General features: G+C 39.0%; 1 protein-coding gene across 4 annotated transcripts in view; it reads right to left on the reverse strand.

Moving 5' to 3' along the window:
- The window catches only part of LAF3 (Amidohydrolase family), a 320467-nt gene that overhangs the window by 250733 nt on the left and 47076 nt on the right, over nt 1–22658 (reverse strand). For all 4 annotated transcript variants that reach the window (XM_089431667.1, XM_089431665.1, XM_089431666.1 and 1 more), the window contains exons 5-8: nt 6929–7035; nt 6720–6840; nt 6168–6362; nt 5903–5988 (exon numbers count right to left, since the gene is read on the reverse strand). In XM_089431667.1, the coding sequence (XP_089287793.1) occupies nt 5903–5988; nt 6168–6362; nt 6720–6840; nt 6929–7035 (509 nt within the window). The remainder of the gene's footprint in view (nt 1–5902; nt 5989–6167; nt 6363–6719; nt 6841–6928; nt 7036–22658) is intronic.

Raw genomic sequence — 22658 nt, forward strand, 5'->3', positions numbered from 1 at the left:
AAGTGACAAATTGGTTGTCACCTCAAAATGGATTTACAAAATCAAACATGTTATTGATGGAAGCATAGACAAATACAAAGCTAGATTTGTTGCAAGGGGTTTCTCACAAAAAGAAGGCATAGACTATGAAGAAACCTTTGCTCCTACTACCAGGTATACTACTATAAGATCTTTGGTTTCGCTAGCTGCTACTATGGGATGGAATATCCATCAAATGGATGTCAAAACAACATTTCTAAATGCAACCATTGATGAGGAAGTATACATTGAATAACGAGAAGGTTTCAAAATCAATAACAAAGATACACATGTTTGTAGACTCAAGAAAAACCTATATGGCTTGAAGCAAGCTCCTAGGGCGTGGTATGCACGAATGGATGCATATCTCTTAAGAATTGGGTTCGTCAAAAAATCTACAAAAATGCAAATCTCTAGCCTCCATTGAAGGCTTCTACATTTTGTCTTGAGTCATTAGAGTCATTGTAATTTTTATTAGAGCCTTCTTGGGCTTTTGTATCATGTAAAAATAATTATTTTTCAGTCAAAAAGATAATTTGTCACCTCCACACCAAGTCAGCCCTGTCCCCAAGAAGTCGGCCTACATGAGGGCAATTCAACCCAGCATAAAGGCTATATAAGGAGAGGCAATTCGACTTATTTCACTCACTCACTCAAAAAGTTCGATTTACAAGAGAGGCAGAAAAAGAGAGCAAAGACGCTGCAGAAGGACGAAGTTTGCTAGGAAGACCTAAATCCAATTTTAGGCTATCTTTCTCTCACACGTGAGAAGCTTTTTGGGAAATTGTTGGGCCGAAAATTTGTCTACTACATGTTCGAAATTCTGAAATTGTGGGTTAAAGTTCTCCTGCTAGGGGGCCGAAATTTTGGATTGAAGCTACTGTTGGAAAGCTATCACTTGGAGTATTTTCTCAAGATCATTTGTTGCAGGGAAGGGTTGACTTGGTGGTTGGAAAAGGTCTTGGTCTAGGTCTAAGAAGTCTAGAAGTGTCTCATCTTGATCTGAATTTACTGAAGGAAGCGTTTGTGACTGACTTTTCCCGTTTTATGGGTTTTTCCCTGGCTAAGCACCTACATCTTGTGTCTCTTTCATTCTTGTGACCTTCATACACATATAATTTGGCAATTGCGTGATGAAAGATAAACTAATTAACAAGTAAAGAGAAGCCAACATAATTCACAAGTAATTATCAAGAAAGAGGAATCAAACCCTAAATCCTACTAGCATTGGTTTCTCAACAATCAAAAGCCATATTGCTCATGAAGAAAGCCTTCATGATTAGTGTTGTGATCGATCATGCTAAAAGGGGTATTTAGAAGTGTAATCTCATATTTGCCATGTAGAGGAGGGCCAGTGGAAATAAGGATCCATGATGGGGGTGACTCCTGTTACCCCAGCCATATACATGGGTAACCACAAGAGAGTATTTTCTCCTATGATGTAGATTTCCAACCAGCAACCACACGTGTTCTTTAATGCATATTGTTACCCCCTCTCACAGAAGGGTAACTAGAGGACATCATTCTTCCATGATCCACATTGCAGAGATGATGACCAACATTTTCCACATACAACAGCCCTTAAATACCTCTTATGTATATCATGTTCCAATCACTCACCCGATCACCATGCTCATCTGATGATGGTGGTTCAACACACATGAGGTACAATAGCCATTGCTTCATATCAAGCTATTTGAGAATCCAATATTCCATGATTGGTCAAAAATTATCGACATACGATACCATTTCATAAAATATTGTGTAATAGCGTGGATCAATTCGACAACATTATGTGCCTACAGATCGGCAAGTGGCAAATATTTTGACAAAGGCCTTGAATAAAGGAAAGTTTGTTTTCTTTAAGGATAAGTTGGGAGCTGTGGAGAACACCTTCCTTGCTAAGAGGGACTGTTAAATATTGTAGCTCGAACAAGTGTTGTAGCCTTGAAAGGTGTCATTGCGGTTAGGAACACCGAGGAATTAATTATCTCCAAGCCCATGTAATTTTTCTTAAGTTTCAACTTTCACCTAGTTAAAATGTCTTAATTAAGTCAATTAGTAATTTTCACATATTTCCTAAGTTAAAACTTAGGAAAAGTGGATAATTAATTGACACTAGTTGGGATAAGATCAATTTGCCTCTAGAAGCTTGTAGAAAGTTTCTAAGTTGATCTTAGCCATAGATCGGATAAAGTTAACTTCTAATCGTGGCCATTCATTTGTGAATAGAACATTATAAGGGAAGTCCATGGGCATCTTTCGACAAACATCAAGTGAGTATTGTTACGTGAGTTTTCAATAAGACACTAGGAGGGTTTCAACAACAGTGATAGAGGAATAGTTTTGTGTTGGAGGAAAGTTGTCATTGATGTCAAAGGGTGAATGAGCCATAAGCAGTGCCTGAAGTAAATCAAGATTTTGGTGGATAGAATCAAGGAAAACACAAGAATGGATTACACCATCTCATAGTACACACCAAGACCTTCCAACGAGGTATGGGTCCCCCTCTAACTCCTCTTGGTTGAGGAGATGTGATTTTTTCAAGACAAAGATTAAACTTTTGGACCTAGACAAGTCGGCCCTCCCACAGATCAAGTTGGCCTTACTTGAGTCAAGTCAAACCTGATTGAGGGTCACTGAGGCCTATAAATAGGTCGTCCCCTCTCCCATTCAGCTGAGGTGACTAGGTCAAGCAAATAAGGAGAATTTCATAATTGTTTGAGGAGCAGAGAAAAGAGATTCATACCTCATGAACTTGGGCAGCAAAGAACACTCAATCAAGCATGCCAAACATTTGAATTATCAAAGTTGGACTTAGAGACGTACTCGAGGGTCCTACGTTTGAAGATGTTCCTGTAGGGTCCAAACCCTCTGCTTCCTCCAAGATGTGCAGACCTGCAAATCAATCACAGAAGCATATACATAATATATAATTCAATGTGCATGCATAAGAATATGTTAGATCATCATATATAACAATTCAGACTATCATTCATAAGATGACAACATATATCGGGAACAAGACATGAGCTTCTTTATTGATTAACAGCAATAAGTATAGGATAAATACAACTTGATCTAGGCCAAGGCACTAACGAAGCCTTCCTCCAGTTCTGTCCAGCCTGAGCCATGAAGACAACCTCTCTAATAAGTGCAAGAAGATGCTAGATAAGGAGACTGAGTATCTCTACAAAGGAAACCAGGGTTTCCTAGAGACTGGGAGTGCAAGAGGCACGGGAAAAGCAGACTTGATCTGGGGGAAATCGAGTATAATGTTGATATCTCTCTTATCTTATGAATTAGGCCTACCCAAGGGGTGTATATATACCACCTCAAATTGGTTATTTCAGTTAGGCCATGGGCTCCTATAGGTGGGCTCTTGGTAAAACCCGTAAACCCCGCCTGAAAAATAGCATTTTATTTTATTTCTTCATATTTAAAAATGTATATGAGGGTATACTTTTCTGGGACCCGTGTATGTAGGCGTTTTTGTGTGGGCAAAGTCGCGTATGGAATTTGAAGCGTAGTTTTCGCTAGTTTTTGGTAGCATCGAAAGTGCTCTAGCCTTGAAAATTGGTGGAGAGGCTAAGGCACATGAGTTCTAAAGAACCCAGAAACCATTTGGTGAAATTACACCCAGATTGCATTTTATTAAAATAATTAATATTTTTAATGGAGTTCCTAAGTCTAAACTTAGGGAAATTAAAATATTAATGGGTATTAATCAAAATAGGTGAGAATGATCTAAAAGGCGGATCAAGTCATGTTTTAATCTTGTCGTTGATTAGAGACTTAATCTCGGTCGTTGAAGACTCAACAAGAAAAGTATAAAATGGAGGCTTGGGGTTCATTTGGATACACACACAGAGATTGAGGAAATCGATTTTCTAAGGTGAGAAGTTCTCAGGAGGGAAATCGATTGAGGAGATCTTGCAGCTGAGGGACAGAGAGAATCCGAGAGGAGGACTTTTCGAAAAATACAGAATAGAGAGGCGGAGAGAACTTGCAGAGAGGTAGCGCAATAGCCAAGAGAGTTGACGCAGAAAAGTTGTCTGTCACGCAAAATCCAGAACTGTTGGAACTGTTGGGAACTACCAGAACAGCCGGGAGAGCTGACGTAGAGGCAGCGCAATAGCCGGGAGAGCTGACGCAGAAAAGTTGCCTGTCACGCAGAATCCAGAACTTGTTGAAGTTTCTAAGTTTACTTAATTAGAATCCCTCCATGCACTTTATCTGATTTATTCCTACCTACTTGTTATTTTCCTTACCAAGTTATTTACAATGTAAATACTGAAAATAAACACTAGTGCATGCTCAACATATTACAAATCAGCAACTAAAAGAAACAAGAACAAACACACCACATGACACCATTATTTTTGGACTAATGTCCCCGGAAAAACCCAATGTGGGAAAATCAGTGCAGCTATCTGAAGGTTTTCTTATTAAACAATATCAGAGTACAATCTGGGTGCTGAAACTAGCCTACCCAACAGAGAATTTCTTTAGCAGTAATACCTCTCTGTTTCTGGCAAATCCACTGCCTAAAACCTCGGATAATCCTTCCGGCAGCTACTCAGCACCAATCTGCCCCAGAAACCCCAGTGTCTGCCCACTTTGGACTGCGTCAGCCTCTCCTAGCCCAACATTGGCCCTGCGTCAGCCTATCTTAGCTTGCGTCAACCCCAAGAAGCCCTACGTCAGCTATGTTGGCCTCTCTGGTGCTCTGCACAACACTTAGCTGCCTCTGCGTAGCCTTGCATGAGCACTGGCTGCTCCTGCGTCACTCTCTCTGGCTGCTCCTGCGTCTCTCTCGACACTATCTCTGCCTCTCTGTCTCTTTGTACTCAATGCCCCTCAGCTGTTCTCCGATCACTGATTCTATCTCTCTTAGCAAACCCCGCTCTAGAGAATAGAATGATTGATCACTCTAGTGTCCTCTCCAAGTGACCCTCAAGCCTCCTCTTATACTTTTCCTGTTGACGTATCAACGGCCGAGATTAAGTCCCTAATCAATGGCTAAGATTATATCTGGCTTGATCCATGTCTTTTGGACCACTCTAACACAGATTCATATTAATACACATTAATATTTTATTTTCCCATTTAACATTACCATGAATTACATATCAATACTAGGGCCATAGGCTTGATCATTAGGCTGCCCCACTCAAAACTTATTTGTTTCTTTGAAAAGAAATTGCATTTGGAATATCATTGCAAAAAAAAAATTGCAAAAAAGACTTAATGCTCTAGAAAAACCAGGGAGCGCTTGTTTTTGCCGGGAGCGCGCTCCCGACTAGCTCCTGAGTCGCTCCTACCCGGAGCGCGAATTGGGAGCGGGGCTGTGAGGGGGGGCGCTCCCCCGCAACCCTGTACAGGTCTATTGAATAAACCAACCAAATTTCAACATAAGAAAAATGCACATCACAAATATATATATCTTTAAATAATTGTTCCCAGATCTAAACCTTTCTGTTATTATATTTCCTAGCATGAACAGAAAAGCAAGCTTAAACCTACACCTGGCTGCAATATGATGAGGTCCATGGACTAGCCATTAACTAATATGCCCTAAAATAAACAAGAAATATAATCGGATATAGAATGTAGGGAAGAGTGCCTCTTCACCAAGCTCCAATGCATAAATAGTAGCTAAATTTTACAGACCTGAAGGCCCATGTTGGAGAAAGGTGAACAAGATAAATTTACAAATTAAAACTGGACCATTCCAATATGATACTTCAAACTTGTTCAAATTTGGTTATATCAAGTTTAATCATTTCAAACCTCAAGCTTTTCAAATAAATTAAAATGATTTCTTTTGTAGACAAATACTTAGTATTTTAGTGAAACTCATTGAGAAAATCATGTTACGTACTGCTACTAGAGGCCAAGTCTCCAGAGGGAAAAATAGGCAAACTCGGAGAAGCATATGACCAGTTTCATCTGCCCACTTGTAGACCTCTGTACAATCACCAACCATTGTGTGTAAAACCAAACATCCTCCATGTCATAGAAAATTCATTCACAATAACAAATCAACCACTTTTTCAACTTATTATAATAAGAACAGAATTCTTCCCAGAAACAAGTAGAATTATGAGAAGATAGAAATCAACTTAAAAAGTGGAAAAGGAACATACCAGAAAAGTCATCCCAGACATGCCTTGTTGATGTCCCAGGGAAATATCTCCCAAAGTCAACCACTGTGGTAACGCCTCTTGACAATCCAAGTTTACTTGCCCTTATCATGGCATCCCTTCTTTTTTGAACCGTAGCCTCAGGAATGTGAGGGAGGAGCAACTGCATTGCAGCATCTACCAACAGTCCAGTAGGAGCTTGGCAAGGTAAACATAAGTTAGAAAGTACTGCAATAGATTTTTATATATTTTAGTTAGCATGTCTGTATTTGTGATTTCTAAGCAACTAATGATGCAAAAGCAAGCAAACAATATAGAAATAGTGCAATATGTAATTCTGCACGAATATGCCACATAGAAGTGAATTCTGCACCAGATTCTAACAACACAATCCATTTTCATAGTGTAAGCTTTAAAGTGTGATTCCTTTCCTTTTGAGAACAGAATCGATAGAAAGTTGAGAGAGGGAAATATAATAAAAATATAAGATCCATTTCTCCTCTTGATAATCATAGTAAATATAAAACCAGAAATTCCAAATTCAAGATATCTTACCTCCATTGCTTCGGATAATAGCTCCCCCAACAACGTCATGTGATCCACCATATATTCCTGTCTTTGCTAGTGCAAGTGAGTTGGCTAGCCCCATATGACCATCCACCCGTGATAACCACACCTATGAATACATAGCATGACTATAGAATTCTTAAACACTACAATAATGCATTCCTTAAGGAAGCTAATATAGACGTTTAAGGCCTTACAGGATGGTCATGGGTGATATTATCAATCCATGAAGCTTGCGGCAATTCTCCACCCCAATTGTCATTGTTCCAACCCCCACCAAGCACCCAATGTCCTTTTTCCATACCTGACACATCAAGACCAACAAAACATTAGAACATGAAAAGTATTTATGTTTGCATTCAAAACATATACACACACATATAATCCTATGAACAATGTATATCAGAAGTTCATAAATAAATTTTGAATCTTGATCCATATAACTCAGACTAACTGAATAAAAATGAAGGTTGTTTTTCTCAAATCCTTGAAAAAAGTGCAAACCTAGGCCAACTACGAAATGCTGTCTGTTACCCCTCACTCTGTCCTGAGGTACTCCATGGCTGAGCTGCACGGTTAAACGACATTTTGTTTGCTCAGGATCAGCATTTTCACTACGCTAATTTTCAAGGAATAGAGGAGATGGAAAAGGGGCTTGACATGAATCAGATTCCAAGTCTTCTGCCAAATGACAGTTTTGGGTCTGCTTCTGACGTTTAATGGTTATAATTGGGAATCAAATAGCAAGGAACTACTTCAGATCCTGGATGGCACTCTATTGTCAGCAGTCTCCTTCCAGGTATTGAAGAAGAACCACAAAGCCATATAACCACATGCACAGCAAATTAACACACAAAAATTAAACTGGCGGAAAAGCCAAAGAGCCATCATGTGGTCTCTCATGCTCATGTAATTCACATTATTCAAATAATTTAATAATACATTTAAATACATGAGTAAGTGGTCTTAAGATAGTGCGTCTATCTTAGACTCACTTGGTTGAGACAATTTCTCAACTTACACACTAATTTAGGAGAGCTAGTTGGAGAGAATCTCTCATCCAAACTAGACTCCTTAGTTTGAGGAATTCTCATGATTTTATTTATTTAATTTAATAATTGGATTTATTATTGATTTTAAAGAGAGTGAGGCTAACATTCCCCCCTCAATGATAAATCCAAAACGAACAAGGAACCATCTTCCAAGTTCTCAAGTTGATCCTCAAAAAACATTTGCCTGAAAAACTGCCAAAGCTGGATGTTGAAGAAACTACAATATGAAGAGACCATGAGTCAGCTGCATCACTGATTCATCTCTGAATGTCGCTTGACAACTCCATCATGTGCCAAGCCACAAAAGGATCCAACTATCCTTTCCCTGAAAACAACATCTGGTGTCCACTGACACAATTTGATGAACGCCCACTGGTGTATTTGCTGATGATGATCGCCCACTGGCTGATGAAGATGCCCACTGGCTGCTTCGCTAATGTTGTCGAGACTTTCAGTCTGACAACCACTTGTCAATTTCATTGACATTTTCCCCCCCTTTGTCAGCTGAAAGGAGAGGCAATCTTCTCCAAATTATATCTAAACTCCCCCCTGTAGGTGTAGGAGTGTTTCACTGATGTACTCCCCCCCTGTATGTGTAGGAATGTTTCACTGGTGTACTTCCCCATTCAACTGCACGAGTACCATCTTCATTTGACTGTTAGCTGCAATATGTGTGAGTGAATCCGATTGTAAAACTTGTACAATCTTTTGGCTGTGGATGACCATTCCTAGGGATCAATCCATGAATAATTTATCTTCAATCTGTCTAACTGTCATTGGTTGCAACATTTCTCTGATGTATGATTTGACTTTCCGCAATGGCTATAAGGATGGAGATCAAAACATTGATTTTCCAAATGACCGGTTCTTTGACAAGGAGAACATTTTGGTTTGTCTGCAACTTGAGTTTGTGTGCATTTATGTTTGTCTGCAACTTCAGTTTGTGTGCATTTCTGTTTGTCTGCAACTTCAGTTTGTGTGCATTGACGTCGGTTTGCAAGTTGCTGAGAACTTGCTGAGGTGATTTGTTCAAGTAATCCGACACTGACGAACTGAATGGGCTTTGAATAATCAGGGATATGTAAGTTGTCATTATCTTTGACATATCCTAAGCCGCGTCAATTTCGATTACTTTGAATTTCTTCCCATGGCTTGATGATGGGTTTGGAAGAAAGTTGAACTGGAACAACTTCAACACTTGAAGCTGGTTGGATGAATGAAGTCGAATGATCAGCTGTCTCTGGATTGGTCAAAGACTTGGAAGCAACACGCTTCTCTTGCAACTCATTTCTCTACAGTTGCGACTCCAGTTGAAGGAACTCAATCGTTTCATGTGCATGTTGAATATGCACTTGAATGTCAGCAAGAGTGGTTTTGTTGATGTGCACCATGTCGCCAGCTGATGATAAAATCAAATTGGTAAGAATTTGGGACAATTGAATGTGTGTCGCCATGTTATCTTGCTCATTTTGAATTAAGGCTCGCTTGTACTGTTGCTTATTGTTGATGCTTCAAACACTTGCTAGAGTTTTATAACTTGATTGCTTGAACTCTTGATTTCACGCTCGCTTGATGACGATCGCTTTGCTTGAATGCTTCACTCACACTTTGTGAATGCTTCAATAAACTTCACACTAGCTCGTTTGTTGTAGATGTCGTGTTGTGAACTTTCGCACTTGATTTTGACATGCTTGCTTGCTTTGTTGTTTAAATGACACGCTCACTTGCTTGGTTGTTTTAAAGATTACTGACACTTTGTGCTTTCATGAATGTACTCACTGAATGTGTTGATTTTAAAAAAGAAAGGGTGTTGAACACTGTCAAAAATGCACCCAAGAGACAAATGACAAGTTCAATCTTGATGACTCAGTTGAACACAAGTCATGCACACGCATTCATTGCACACAATGTACCTAAGATCCCCTTATTCAATTTTGGGTGGATCTAAGACACAAGCACCACAAAAATTATGTCTTTATTAAATATTGAAGTACATCAATCTTCACCTTCACAACATCATGAATGAAATTTCTCAAACAATGAGAACTCCTTGAAACAATTTGTCTTCAAAAATGACTCACCCGCTTTCTTCAACAAAATATGAAAATGACCTCCTTAACAAATACACCTTATCACTCCATTACAAGGAAATAATCCCTTACTTTATAAAAAAATCTCACTTGTCACTCCACACTTAAAAAAATGCACACTTATTGCTCCAAAATTACAAAAATAAATTTACCTTATCTCTCCATTACAAAAACTTCATTATCACACATAATCACACTCGATCACAGATCTAATCGAGCAATGGCGACCCAACATTCAGCTTGCTCTTGCTTGGGCAAATCGGTCAACATGCTTCTACTTGCATTCTTCTTGTTGGGGACAATAGCTATTATAAAATAACATATTGTATTCTGAAACCATGTGCCAAATTAACCACTATTAGAAATCTTTAAAAAAAATAATTAAACTTTATGAAGTCATTTGACAAAGTGAACAGATCTCCTTTTAAAAAAGGTCAAAGCACACTTTAAAAAATTCATTTGGAGAAGTTACCACAACAACAAAAATGCTATTTTCTGCATGAATCAAAAAAAGAGCTTGAATCTGCAATACGCAAGGTGTCAAGTGATGCTACATAAACTGCGCTCTGGCCACCACTATTGCCACGCTCTTATTTGTTTGGCTCATTACGGTGGAAGCTTCAAAACAAAGAACTAAAAGCTCGATCAGTTTGTACAGCCTTGGAGATACTGATGGCTTCCGGGGCAGATTGGAGCCTCCAGAACGAGCAGGGGTGGAACGCCTTGCAGGAGGCAGTGTGCGCACGCGAGGACGCCATCGCAATGACGATAACCAGGTATTATCAACCCCTCACTTGGGCCAAATGCTGCCGACGCGTCCCCCGCATCATAGCCACTGCTGGGTGAATGAGAGATTTCTACTGGATCACTTATCGTCCTTACTCACAAAGAAAAAGAAATCAACAATGCGCTCGAGGGTGCCGGGACTCCGCCATCCGATGTCGAGGTCGCAAACACTATAGATTGTTCTTCGTTAACTTTCCACGTAGATGGTCCAACGCTCCAAAAATCATACAAGTTAAAAAAAATGCTTCAGGTTGCATACACTAGCACTCGATCTTCAACACAGCTCTCAGATCACATGACCATAGCTCTGACACAACAACATCTTGCACAGCACAACCTCCAGCACTAACTGTTGACATAGATTGTCATTGATGTCAATATGGCAATATTCTAGGAGCCAGAGGAGGCAAAACAGAGCTATCGGAGCTCGGGAGGAGCCATATCGGGAGCAATATATGCCACAGAAGAACTATCGGAAGACCAATCAGAGGAGCATAGAGGAAGAGCGGAATACATAAAGGCTAAAGGCAGAGGCGGAGCAGCATATAATATATATATGCAATATACACTATCAGAGGCGGAAAATAGTGTATATATCGGAATATACTATCGAAGGCGGAAAATATATATATATATATATATATATATATATATATATATATATCGGAGTATAGAGGCGGAGTATATATATATCGGCGATACTATAATCGGCGGGTTCTACTATGAGCCACTACCCGAAACCCCCAACTGCGATATACATGTGCAATATATATATATATATGTAAGTGTTCTGAAGCATGCTTTTAAGTGTATTTCATATATTCGGGCTTTAAGCCTTGCCACGTTAAAACATGCGAATTGCGATATATATATATATATAACTACGATATGTTGCAGACCCGCTGCAACATTATGCAATGGTCTATTGTTATATCGCATCCACCTATCGGTACTCGCATATCGCAATATACAAAGGGCTGTCACTCCTAAAAGCGCCGATTGCGATATATGTTGCGACCCGATGCAACATTACAGTTTGACTTAATGCTATATTGCATCCGCAGGAGAATCGGCCATCGGCCATCGGCGATGTCATGAGCTCGACTTATACAGGACTTCCGGAAGCTGCGACTGCCGATTGTGATTACACAGCAGACCCGATGCAGTTATAGATGCGGGTGTAATGATTTTGAAGTCCGCCCTTAAGCGTTTCGGTTGATTTTTCATATATTCCTGTGTATTTCAATATTTGTATTGCCCGGGGTTTTTTAGGCCAAAAGCTTATAATAACGGTTCTGATAGTTCAGTAGGCCTGAACGATGCCGATTGCGATTGCGATGGTGACGTGGCAGGTGGGGCCTCCTTGTTGGTACTGTCTCTCCAATGAAATCTCTCTGTAAACAATAAAGTCTTGTGTATGCATATTATTATTGAAAAAGGGCCTCTATTACAGTTTTTAATATGCAACAATTTTCTCTGTGTATTTCGGTCCTCACTGTTGAATTAACGTGTCCCTGGAGTGTTGGTGAACTCGAAGAGACAGAGGAAGCCAAAAAGCCGGGAAGCCAAAGGACAAGCCAGCGCAAAGGAAGCCAAAGCGACATGAAGAATCAGGAAGCCGAAGAGGCAAGCAAGTGCAGAGGAAGTTGAAGCGAGCGTTGAGGAAACCGAAGAGCCAGCGAAAAGCGGAAACCAACAATCAGAGGCATCAGGAATACATAAAACAGGAAAAACAAGGAAAGTGGTGTGTGTGTGAATAATCAGAGTTAGAGGAAGCCGAAGTTCAGGCAGAGGTAGGAGAACAGAAGTGAAGCATAAGCTCAGTAGGCTTGGGAGCAGAGAACTACAACGACACAGATTATAACAGTTTATAATAAAGGGTTGGAGCCCGCGGGGTTGGAGCCTCAAAACTGAAAGGATTGGAGTCCTTGGGAGTTGGTGCTCCTAAGTCCAGGACTGTTGCCTTGGCAAAACAGAGTTGGTGCTCTGGAGGTTGGAGCCTCACAAAAGTCCAAGTTGGTGCTTGGCAACTGATTGCAACCATTTATATATTGTATCTATTTCATTGCACAGATTATATTAATAAAAGCATTTATTCCAGCTATATATTTCTGTGTTCCATATATAAATGTTTTTTTGGTGATAAAAAGAACAATTGAAAAGAAACACTGATTCACCTCCCCTCTCAGTATTTCCAACAATTGGTATCAGATCGGGCTTCTTCATATTAGCCTAACAGTTTGAAGAAGGATTCGTAGTCATGATGAGAAATCGCGAAGCATCAAGAAGACCTCCTCTGTTCGATGGAACCAATTTTGGTTTTTGGAAAAAGAGAATGACCTACTACTTAATGTCCCTTGGACCTGAAGTCTGGCATTCAGTTCTAAATGAGTACCCAATTCCTTCCACTCTTCCAACAGATCAAGACGAGAGGAAATCCTACGTTGCAAATGCAAAAGCCTTAAACTCCATCACTAGTGGAATCACTGATTCCAAATTTACAAAAGTCATGAATTGTAATTCTGCCAAAGAAATGTGGGATAAGTTAATTGGCTTATACGATGGGGACTCAAAAGTCAAGAAGGCAAAGCTTCAAACTCATAGAAGGAAATTTGAAAGTCTGAAAATGGATGATGAAGAAGATATTGCATCATACTTTCTCCGAGTAGCTGAAGTGGTCAACTCTCTTAAAGGATTGGACGAAAACATTGAAGAAAGTACCATTGTTCAAAAGGTCTTAAGATCTCTCCCAGATAAATTTGACTCCAAAATAAGCGCCATAGAAGAAATAAAGGATCTAGATACTCTCAAGATGGATGAACTCCATGGAATCCTCACTGCCTATGAGATGAGAAAAGGTGGCCCAAGCTCCAAAGATGTAGCATTCAAGGCTTCAAAATCAAAAAAGGGGAAAGAAAGGAATGTCAGTAGTGATGAATCCGATGTGGAATCCGAATTGGCGCAATTTGTATGAAAGCTGAAGAAAGGATCCAAGCTAAAAGGTAAGTACCCTCTTATCGGTTTCAAATGTGGAAAAATAGGTTATTATGCTGCAAAATGTCCTCATAAGCATGATAGTGATGATGAAGAAAATTCTAAAAGAAGGGTATACAAAAAGAAAGGGATCAATAAGAAGAACCTCTTCTCTAAGCAAGATGAGTCTGATGAAGATGAATTTATAGTCATCAGAAAGAAATCAGATGAAGAAAGTGACCATGCTGAAAGCCAAGAAACATTATTCATGGCATTCACAAATGATGATGACTCAGGGCTAGAAGGAAATGTAGATGAATTGTTAATAAGTGCCATTGAAGAAAATGAGAAATTACGGAATAAAATCATTTCTCTCAAGGTAGAAAACGAGGAAACAAAAAGAAGGGAAGATCTCTTGGAAACAAAGCTAAAAGAAAAAGAAGAAACTTGCGAAGAACGTGAAGCCGAAATAGTATTTCTGAGGAAGGAATTGGAGCAAGTTAAAAAGGGTTGGAAAAGCTCTCAAATACTTGAGACTATCCTAAAAAGTCAAAAACCTCAACATGACAAATCTAGAATAGGTTTTAAAGGAGAATCATCAAGCACTAAGAATAGTGTGAAAAGCTATTCCGGTGCACTTTCCAGTAACCCAAAAGAAGAAAGAGTATTTCATCAAAGGCGCATCCCAAATCCAAAGAACGAAGAGAGAATCACTCCAAAGAAGAATGTGGATTCGAATCATGGATATTACAATAGATACAAACCAGTATTCCATCAAAGGCCCATCTCAAATCCAAAGAATGAAGCGGGAGTAATTCCAAGGAAGGATGTTGATTCAAATTGTGGTTGTTGCAACAGGTACAAAACTATCTTTCTTGGACATTGTTTCTATTGTAAAAATTTTGGTCATCAAGCCAGACATTGCATGGCTCGCAAGAATGAAACACCAAAACTAAAGGATCAAATAAACAAACCATATGGCCCCAAAAGGTAGGGACAAATCAAGACCTACAATTCGTTTGATCCCTTGACCAAATTTGATTTGATTTTCTCATTATGCTACAATAATGGACACTATGAACAAAATTGCCCACTCAAAAGAGGAAAAGCAAGAAGTGAGAATCCCAACATGGATAAATGTGGCCTGGCTCTATATGCTCAAAATAATGAAAATCATTGGTTTGTGGATAGTGGGTGCTCCAGACACATGACAGGGGACAAAAGGAAGTTTGTCTCATTGAGAAAAAAGGAAGGAAATGTATCCTTTGGAAGTGGATCTACCAAAATTGCTGGAAAAGTAACTGTTACTCTTATCAATGGAAAAGGAAAAGCTCAAAATGCTCTGCTAGTAAACGGGCTTGAACACAACCTCCTGAGTGTCAGCCAAATCTATGATCAAGGACATAATGTTGTCTTTAGAGCCAAAGACTGTGAAATAAGGAACCCCCCCTCGGGGGAACTTGTGGCGAACAGGGTTAGAACACCAGACAACATTTACATTCTGAACAAGATTCAAGAAGATAAATGCTACTTAATTCAAACAGATGAAAGTTGATTGTGGCACAAGCAACTTGGACATACAAGCTTCGAGAACTTGATCAATATCAGCAAGATTAAAGTTGTACGAGACATCCCAAAGTTATTCAAACCAAATTAAGGAATATGTGGTCCATGTCAACATGGAAAGCAAACCAGAACCAGCGACAAGACCAAGGAGTTCTCTACATCAAAGCCTTTGGAGATCATCCATGTTGATTTATGTGGACCAACTAGAAATCCGGCACTCCAAGGAGAAAGGTATTTTGTTTTATTTGTTGATGACTATACTAGAATGATGTGGATATATTTTATAAAATATAAATCTGAAGCATTTGAGTGTTTTAAGAATCTTAAAGCTCTTGTAGAAAATGAAAAGGACTCCAAGATTAAGTGCCTCAAAACAAATAGAGGGGGAGAATTCACATCAAAAGAATTTAATGAGTTCTGCAAAATACATGGAATTAAAAGAGAATTCTCTGCTGCCAGAACACCCCAGCAAAATGGGGTAGTTGAAAGAAGAAACCGAACAATTCAAGAAATGGCAAGAACAATGTTATTAGCAGCAGATTTGCAGCCAAAATTCTGGAGAGAAGTAGTCGGGACAGCGGTCTACACCTTGAATCGAACTCAATTAAGACCAAATTATGAAAAAACTCCTTATGAACTATGGAAAGGAAGACCTGCTTCAGTAAAGTACTTCAAGATATTTGGAAGCAAGTGCTTCATAAAAATCAATGATGGCTCACCAGGAAAGTTTGATTCTCGGGTTGATGAAAGGATCTTCCTCGAATACTCTACACGGAGAAAAGCCTACAAGTGCTACAATAATCAACTAAGGAAAATAGTGGAAAGCATTGATGTAAAGATTGATGAAGACCTTCCAGAAAAAGAAATTGAAGAACACAAAGTTGATTCTCTCATTGAAGAAGAAGAACCTGAAAAAGAAGAAATAGATCAAGAAGAAGCGAAGGAAAAAGAACCACCTCATACCCCTTCAAAGATGAAGTTTCTCCAGAAATATCATCCAGAAGAGCAGATTATTGGCAATAGAGATGAAGGGATGCAAACCCGAAGAAGGATGATAAGTACACCAAAGAAAAATGATTTTGCTCTTCTATCCATGATAGAACCAAAAACATATACTCAAGCAAGGATCCTCGTTGGGTAAAAGGCATAGAAGAAGAAATGTCCCAAATTGAGAAGAATGAGACATGGGAGCTGGTACCTCGTCCAAAGGACAAAAACATTATAGGAACCAAGTGGGTATTCAAAAACAAAATGAATGAAGATGGACAAATCATCAAAAACAAGGCAAAGCTTGTTTGTAAAGGCTATTCAAAAATTGAAGGAATTGACTTTGAAGAAACATTTGCACCAGTAGCTCGTGTGGAAGCTATCAGGATGTTCTTGGCATTTGCTTGCTCAGAAGGATTCAAAATCTATCAAATAGACGTAAAATCAGCATTTCTGAATGGGGAACTCAAGGAAGAAGTCTACATGGAGCAACCAGAAGGGTTTGATCTAACAGAAGGAAAAGACTTAGTCTGTAAGTTGAAAAAGGCATTATTTGGGTTGAAACAAGCTCCTAGAGCTTGGTATGCAAGATTGGATCACTATCTACAACAACAAGGCTTCAAGAAGTAATCTCTACATAAAGACGGATAAGGGTAAGTTACTAGTCACACTTGTTTATGTTGATGATCTAATTTTTGCTAGCAATAATGATGAGATGAGCCATGAATTTTCTCAAAACATGTCAAAAGAGTTCGAGATGTCGATAATAGGAGAGTTATCTCACTTCCTTGGACTACAAGTATCTCAAACCAGAGCAGGATTGTTTATATCTCAAGCCAAATATCTTAAAGACATGCTTAAAAGATATGGAATGGAAGACTGTGCACCCATGAGCACACCTATGACCACAAATTGCAAATTGAGCAAAAATGATGACTCCCCTCCAGTAGATGCAACTCATTACAGGTCAATAATTGGAGCCCTTCTGTACTTAACTGCTACGAGACCCGATATAATGCAGGCAGTAGGAATGGTGGGAAGATTTCAATCAGCTCCTAAACAATCCCATTTGTTAGCTGTAAAAAGAATTCTCAGATACCTGAAAGGAACTCCTGATTTCGGTCTTTGGTACCCTAAGAGCTCAACTCTGACTGTAACTGCATACATCGATGCTGATTGGGCCGGAAGTGTAGATGATCGAAAAAGTACTAGTGGAAATGCATTCTTCCTGGGAGACTGTTTAGTATCTTGGCTCAGCAAAAAACAAACATCCATATCATTATCCACAGCCGAAGCCGAGTATATAGCTGCAGCAGACTGTTGTACTCAAATACTATGGATGAAGGAAGCTCTAAAAGATGTCAACATAGGTACAGATCAACCAATTACCATCTATTGTGATAACACAAGTGCTATCAGTCTCAGCAAAAATCCAGTGATGCACTCAAAGACCAAACATATACCAATCAAGTATCATTTCCTTCGTGAACAAGTAGCTGAACAAAACATCATCTTGGAATATATCAACACTAAGGAGCAGATAGCTGATATTTTCACAAAACCTCTTCCTCGAGAAGCATTTGAACATCTTCGTCAAAAGATGGGGGTTATCTCTTTAGCATCACTTAAGTTCATTCATAAAGATGTTGCAGGACAAGGGGAGCAGTTCTACAGGGGGAGCAATTCGACAGGGGGAGTCCGTATGCATTCCTTTGCCATTGATGTCAAAGGGGGAGAGAAGAAGAATATTGCCATCAATAACAAAGGGGGAGATTGTTGACATAGATTGTCATTGATTGTCTAGGAGCCAGAGGAGGCAAAACAGAGTTATCGGAGCTCAGGAGAAGCCATATCAGGAGCAATATATGCCACAAAAGAACTATCAGAAGACCGATCAGAGGAGCATAGAGGAAGAGCGGAAGACATAAAGGATGAAGGCAGAGGCGGAGCAGCATATAATATGTATATGTAATATACACTATCAGAGGCGGAAAATAGTGTATATATCGGAATACACTATCGGAGGCAAAAAATATATATATATCGGAGTATAGAGGCGGAGTATATATATATATCGGCGATACTATAATCGGCAGGTTCTACTATGAGCCACTACCCGAAACCCCCGACTGCGATATACATGTGTTATATATAGATATATATATGTAAGTGTTTCGAAGCATGCTTTTAAGTGTATTTCATATATTCGAGCTTTAAGCCTTGCCACGTTAAAACATGCGAATTGCGATATATATATATATATATATAACTGCGATATGTTGCAGACCCGCTGCAACATTATGCAATGGTCTATTGTTATATCGCATCCGCCTATCAGTACTCGCATATCGCAATATACAAAGGGTTGTCACTCCTGAAAGTGTCGATTGCGATATATGTTGCGGACCCAATGCAACATTACAGTTTGACTTAATGTTATATCGCATCCGCAGGAGAATCGGCCATCAGCCATCGGTGATGTCATGAGCTCGACTTATACAGGACTTCCGGAAGCTGCGACTACCGATTGCGATTACACAACGGACCCGATGCAGTTATAGATGCGGGTGTAATGATTTTGAAGTCCGCCCTTAAGCATTTCGGTCGGTTTTTTCATATATTCTGGTGTATTTCAATATTTGTATTGCCCGGGTTTTTTAGGCCAAAGGCTTATAATAACAATTCCGATAGTTTAGTAGGCTTGAACTATGCCGATTGCGATTGCGATGGTGATGTGGCAGGTGGGGCCTCCTTGTTGGTACTGTCTCTCCAATGAAATCTCTCCGTAAACAATAAAGTCCTGTGTATGCATATTATTATTGAAAAAAAGCCTTTGTTACAGTTTTTAATATGCAACAGTTTTCTCTGTGTATTTCGGTCCTCGTTGTTGAATTAACGTGTCCCTGGAGTGTTGGTGAACTCGAAGAGACAGAGGAAGCTGAAAATCCGGGAAGCTGAAGGACAAGCCAACACAGAGGAAGCCAAAGCGACATGAAGAATCGGGAAGCCAAAGAGGCAAGCAAGCGCAGAGGAAGCTGAAGTGAGCATTGAGGAAACCGAAGAGCCAGCGGAAAGCGGAAACCAACAGTCAAAGGCATTAGGAATACATAAAACAGGAAAAACAAGGAAAGTGGTGTGTGTGTGAATAATCAGAGTTAGAGGAAGCCGAAGTTCAGGCAGAGGCAGGAGAAGCAGGAGAATAGAAGTGAAGCATAAGCTCAGTAGGCTTGGGAGCAGAGAACTACAGCAACACAAATTATAACATTTTATAATAAAGGGTTGGAGCCCGCGGGGTTGGAGCCTCAGAACTGAAAGGATTGGAGTCCTTGGGAGTTGGTGCTCCTAAGTCCAGGACTGTTGCCTTGGCAAAACAAAGTTGGTGCTCTGGAGGTTGGAGCCTCACAAAAGTCCAAGTTGGTGCTTGGCAACTGATTGCAACCATTTATATATTGTATCTATTTCATTGCACAGATTATATTAATAAAAGCATTTATTCCAGCTATCTATTTATGTGTTCCATATATAAATGTTTTTTTGGTGATAAAAAGAACAATTGAAAAGAAATATTGATTCACCCCCCCTCTCAGTATTTCCAACACTAACATTGTTCCTTTTAATATGGCGTCTCTTGTCATCCCACTTAGCGATCAATCAACATAGCCAGGAATTCCATGATGGCTTCAAGCCAACCGTTCTCTATACTCCAATATGATTTATTTCACACGGATGGTCCCTCCAATGATCTGTGCATATCTCAATGAACAATCGATCTAGACTCCAGGCTTACATAGATCACCTAACACAGTCAATAGCTCACAATACAACTCCAACTTTCGGGTCCACGCGTAGGGCACTCTCTTCTCCACAGGCTTTCAACAACTTAACATAATCTTCTTGCCTCATGCTTTCACGCAGAAAAAATTCAAAATATAACACAAAGAAATCTCAACATCTATGATTTCTACGCAGGAATCAACCTAGCTCTGATACCACATGAAGAAGAATCACAAAGCCATATAACCACATGCACAGCAAATTAACACACAAAAATTCAACTGGCAGAAGAGGCAGAGAGCCATCATGTGGTCTCTCATGCTCATGTAATTCACATTATTCAAATAATTTAATAATACATTTAAATACATGAGTAAGTGGTCTTAAGATAGTGCGTCTATCTTAGACTCACTTAGTTGAGACAATTTCTCAACTTACACACTAATTTAGGAGAGCTAGTTGGAGAGAATCTCTCATCCAAACTAGACTCCTTAATTTGAGGAATTCTCATGATTTTGTTTATTTACTTTAATAATTGGACTTATTATTGATTTTTAAGAGAGCGAGGCTAACAGGTATGTTTTGTCTCATTCCTGCAGCAGCAAGTTGAAGCAGAGAACAGAAAGGATGCCCTAGAGGAACAAGGAAAGTTAGAGTCAAGTCTCTTCATTTACCCATTCAAGATTTTTGAACTTTTAACACCAGATATGATCTATTTTTCTCACAAATATTATACCCAGAAAATAATTTTAACTCAAATTAAAATCTCAAACTGTGAAAATATTTAATGTTCCCATTTTCAATTTCCCTTATGATGCAATTAGGATCAATGTTGTGAAAATTGTGATCGCGATTAAATCGGTGCGGGGAACAAATCGGAAAAAATCGGAATTATCGGGAAAAAATTGAAAAAATCGGGAAAAAATCATTTGGTACAAAAATATTCATTTTTTTTCATTTTTTTTTTCAATTTTTTTAATATCTAAACCATCTACAACATAAAATAAATACATTGACACATAAATATGACAAAAAAAATAATATATAAGATGTTTAATATCATTTCTAGCGCTAAAATCACACATAACATTGAATCATGTCCTGAATATTAAGTCCTGACTCCTGAGTCGCAACTCAGCCTCAAAATATCAACAAAAAATATGATAATGTATCTCATCATGTCATAATGTCATATAAAATAAAATGAAAGTCTAATCCTATTGATTTCCTTTGCCCCTCTTGCGAGAAAATGCCACAACTTTCCCTTTCCCTCTAGATGTAGATGCTGGTGCCTGTGCTGGTGGAGATGGCAGTGGAGTCTGATGTGCTCTAGAAACTAAAGAACTAGAAGTAGGAGCTATAAGAGGTAGACCACGTCCTCTACTGGTGGCAGGGGTAGCCCGGGCAGGTGGTGTCACCTGGAAACATTACAATCTCCCAATCCCGAAATCCTGAAAAACTGATAAGTATGCTGGATTTTAAATGAAATCTAAAATTCTACTTTCTCCATATGAAATCCAATGAGGCTGGAACCACTCTCAAACATCCTGAGTCATTTCATGGTAATGTTAAATTCTTAAAGTAAAAGGATGAAAATGAAGATCAAGGAGAATGTCACTTTTACTTTAAGAATTTAACATTACCATGAATAGCATATCCATACTAGGGCCTAGACTTGATCATTAAGCTGCCCCACTCAAAAATTATTTGTTTCTTTAAAAAAAAATTGCATGAAAAAACCCAAAAAAACGTTATAAAACTATGCTGTCGCGACCCCCGGTGATTTTTTAAGTTTTTATCGCAATTTTTTCAAAAAATCGCGATTTTTGCAATAAAAATCGGCAAAAAAAAAAATCGGAAATTTTTTTCGTTTAATTATCGCGATTTTATCGGCAGAGGGAAAAAATCGTGATTTTTTCATTTTATCGCGATTTTCACAACACTAATCAGGATTGACTTCCAGGGTTGGTGGCAGCCATTTTATAGGAGAGAGATTACATCATCAAAGGACCCAGAGGGTTTTGGAGGAGTTTTATGGGGTCCAATGGAGTTCGCTCATTGTATTTCGCGAGTAGTTCCGCACAGTTCCTTCTTGGTTTCGTCACATTCTGATGACTCCCATAAAACGGAATTATTTACAACATATTTATAATGTATACACTAAAGGTGTTGTTGGGAGCAGTTTATTTGAAGAAACACCTTAGTCTAATAGCTTGTTGGAACCGAATGAGGAGATCTACAGGATGGGATGGTGAAAAGTGACCTTTGGTGGCTAGAGAAATCGTGAAGACAAATTTACCATTTTCTTGGATTAAAAGTGACTTTAATTAGTCAATTATATAAAGAAAAATGTTTAATCAAAGAAAAGCCCAAAAGGGGAAAATGACTTAGATAAAATAAAATAAAAGTCACCTAAAATAAAGTAAAAATGGGAGGCTTCTAGAGAAGGAATAAAATAATCAAATAAAATGCTTCTAGAAGGCTAGAGAGAGTTCCATCCAATCTTTTAAAAGAAGGGAGAGATAAACATTTTGGGCATCTTGGATTTGTGAATTGTCATTGTGAAAGATTTTGGGAACCTGGGTGTCAACTTCAGTCAGCCCCAGGATGAAAACCCTTGGGTATTTCGGTGGGATTAGACGAAAAGTCGTCTCATCCCTTGGTGAATTCATTCAGAATTCACAGGGACATTCATCAAA

Source organism: Pinus tabuliformis, chromosome 5_1 (genome assembly GCF_031772625.1).
Source record: "Pinus tabuliformis cultivar Carrire ecotype Pingquan chromosome 5_1, CPIR1, whole genome shotgun sequence".
NCBI classification, from domain to species: domain Eukaryota; kingdom Viridiplantae; phylum Streptophyta; class Pinopsida; order Pinales; family Pinaceae; genus Pinus; species Pinus tabuliformis.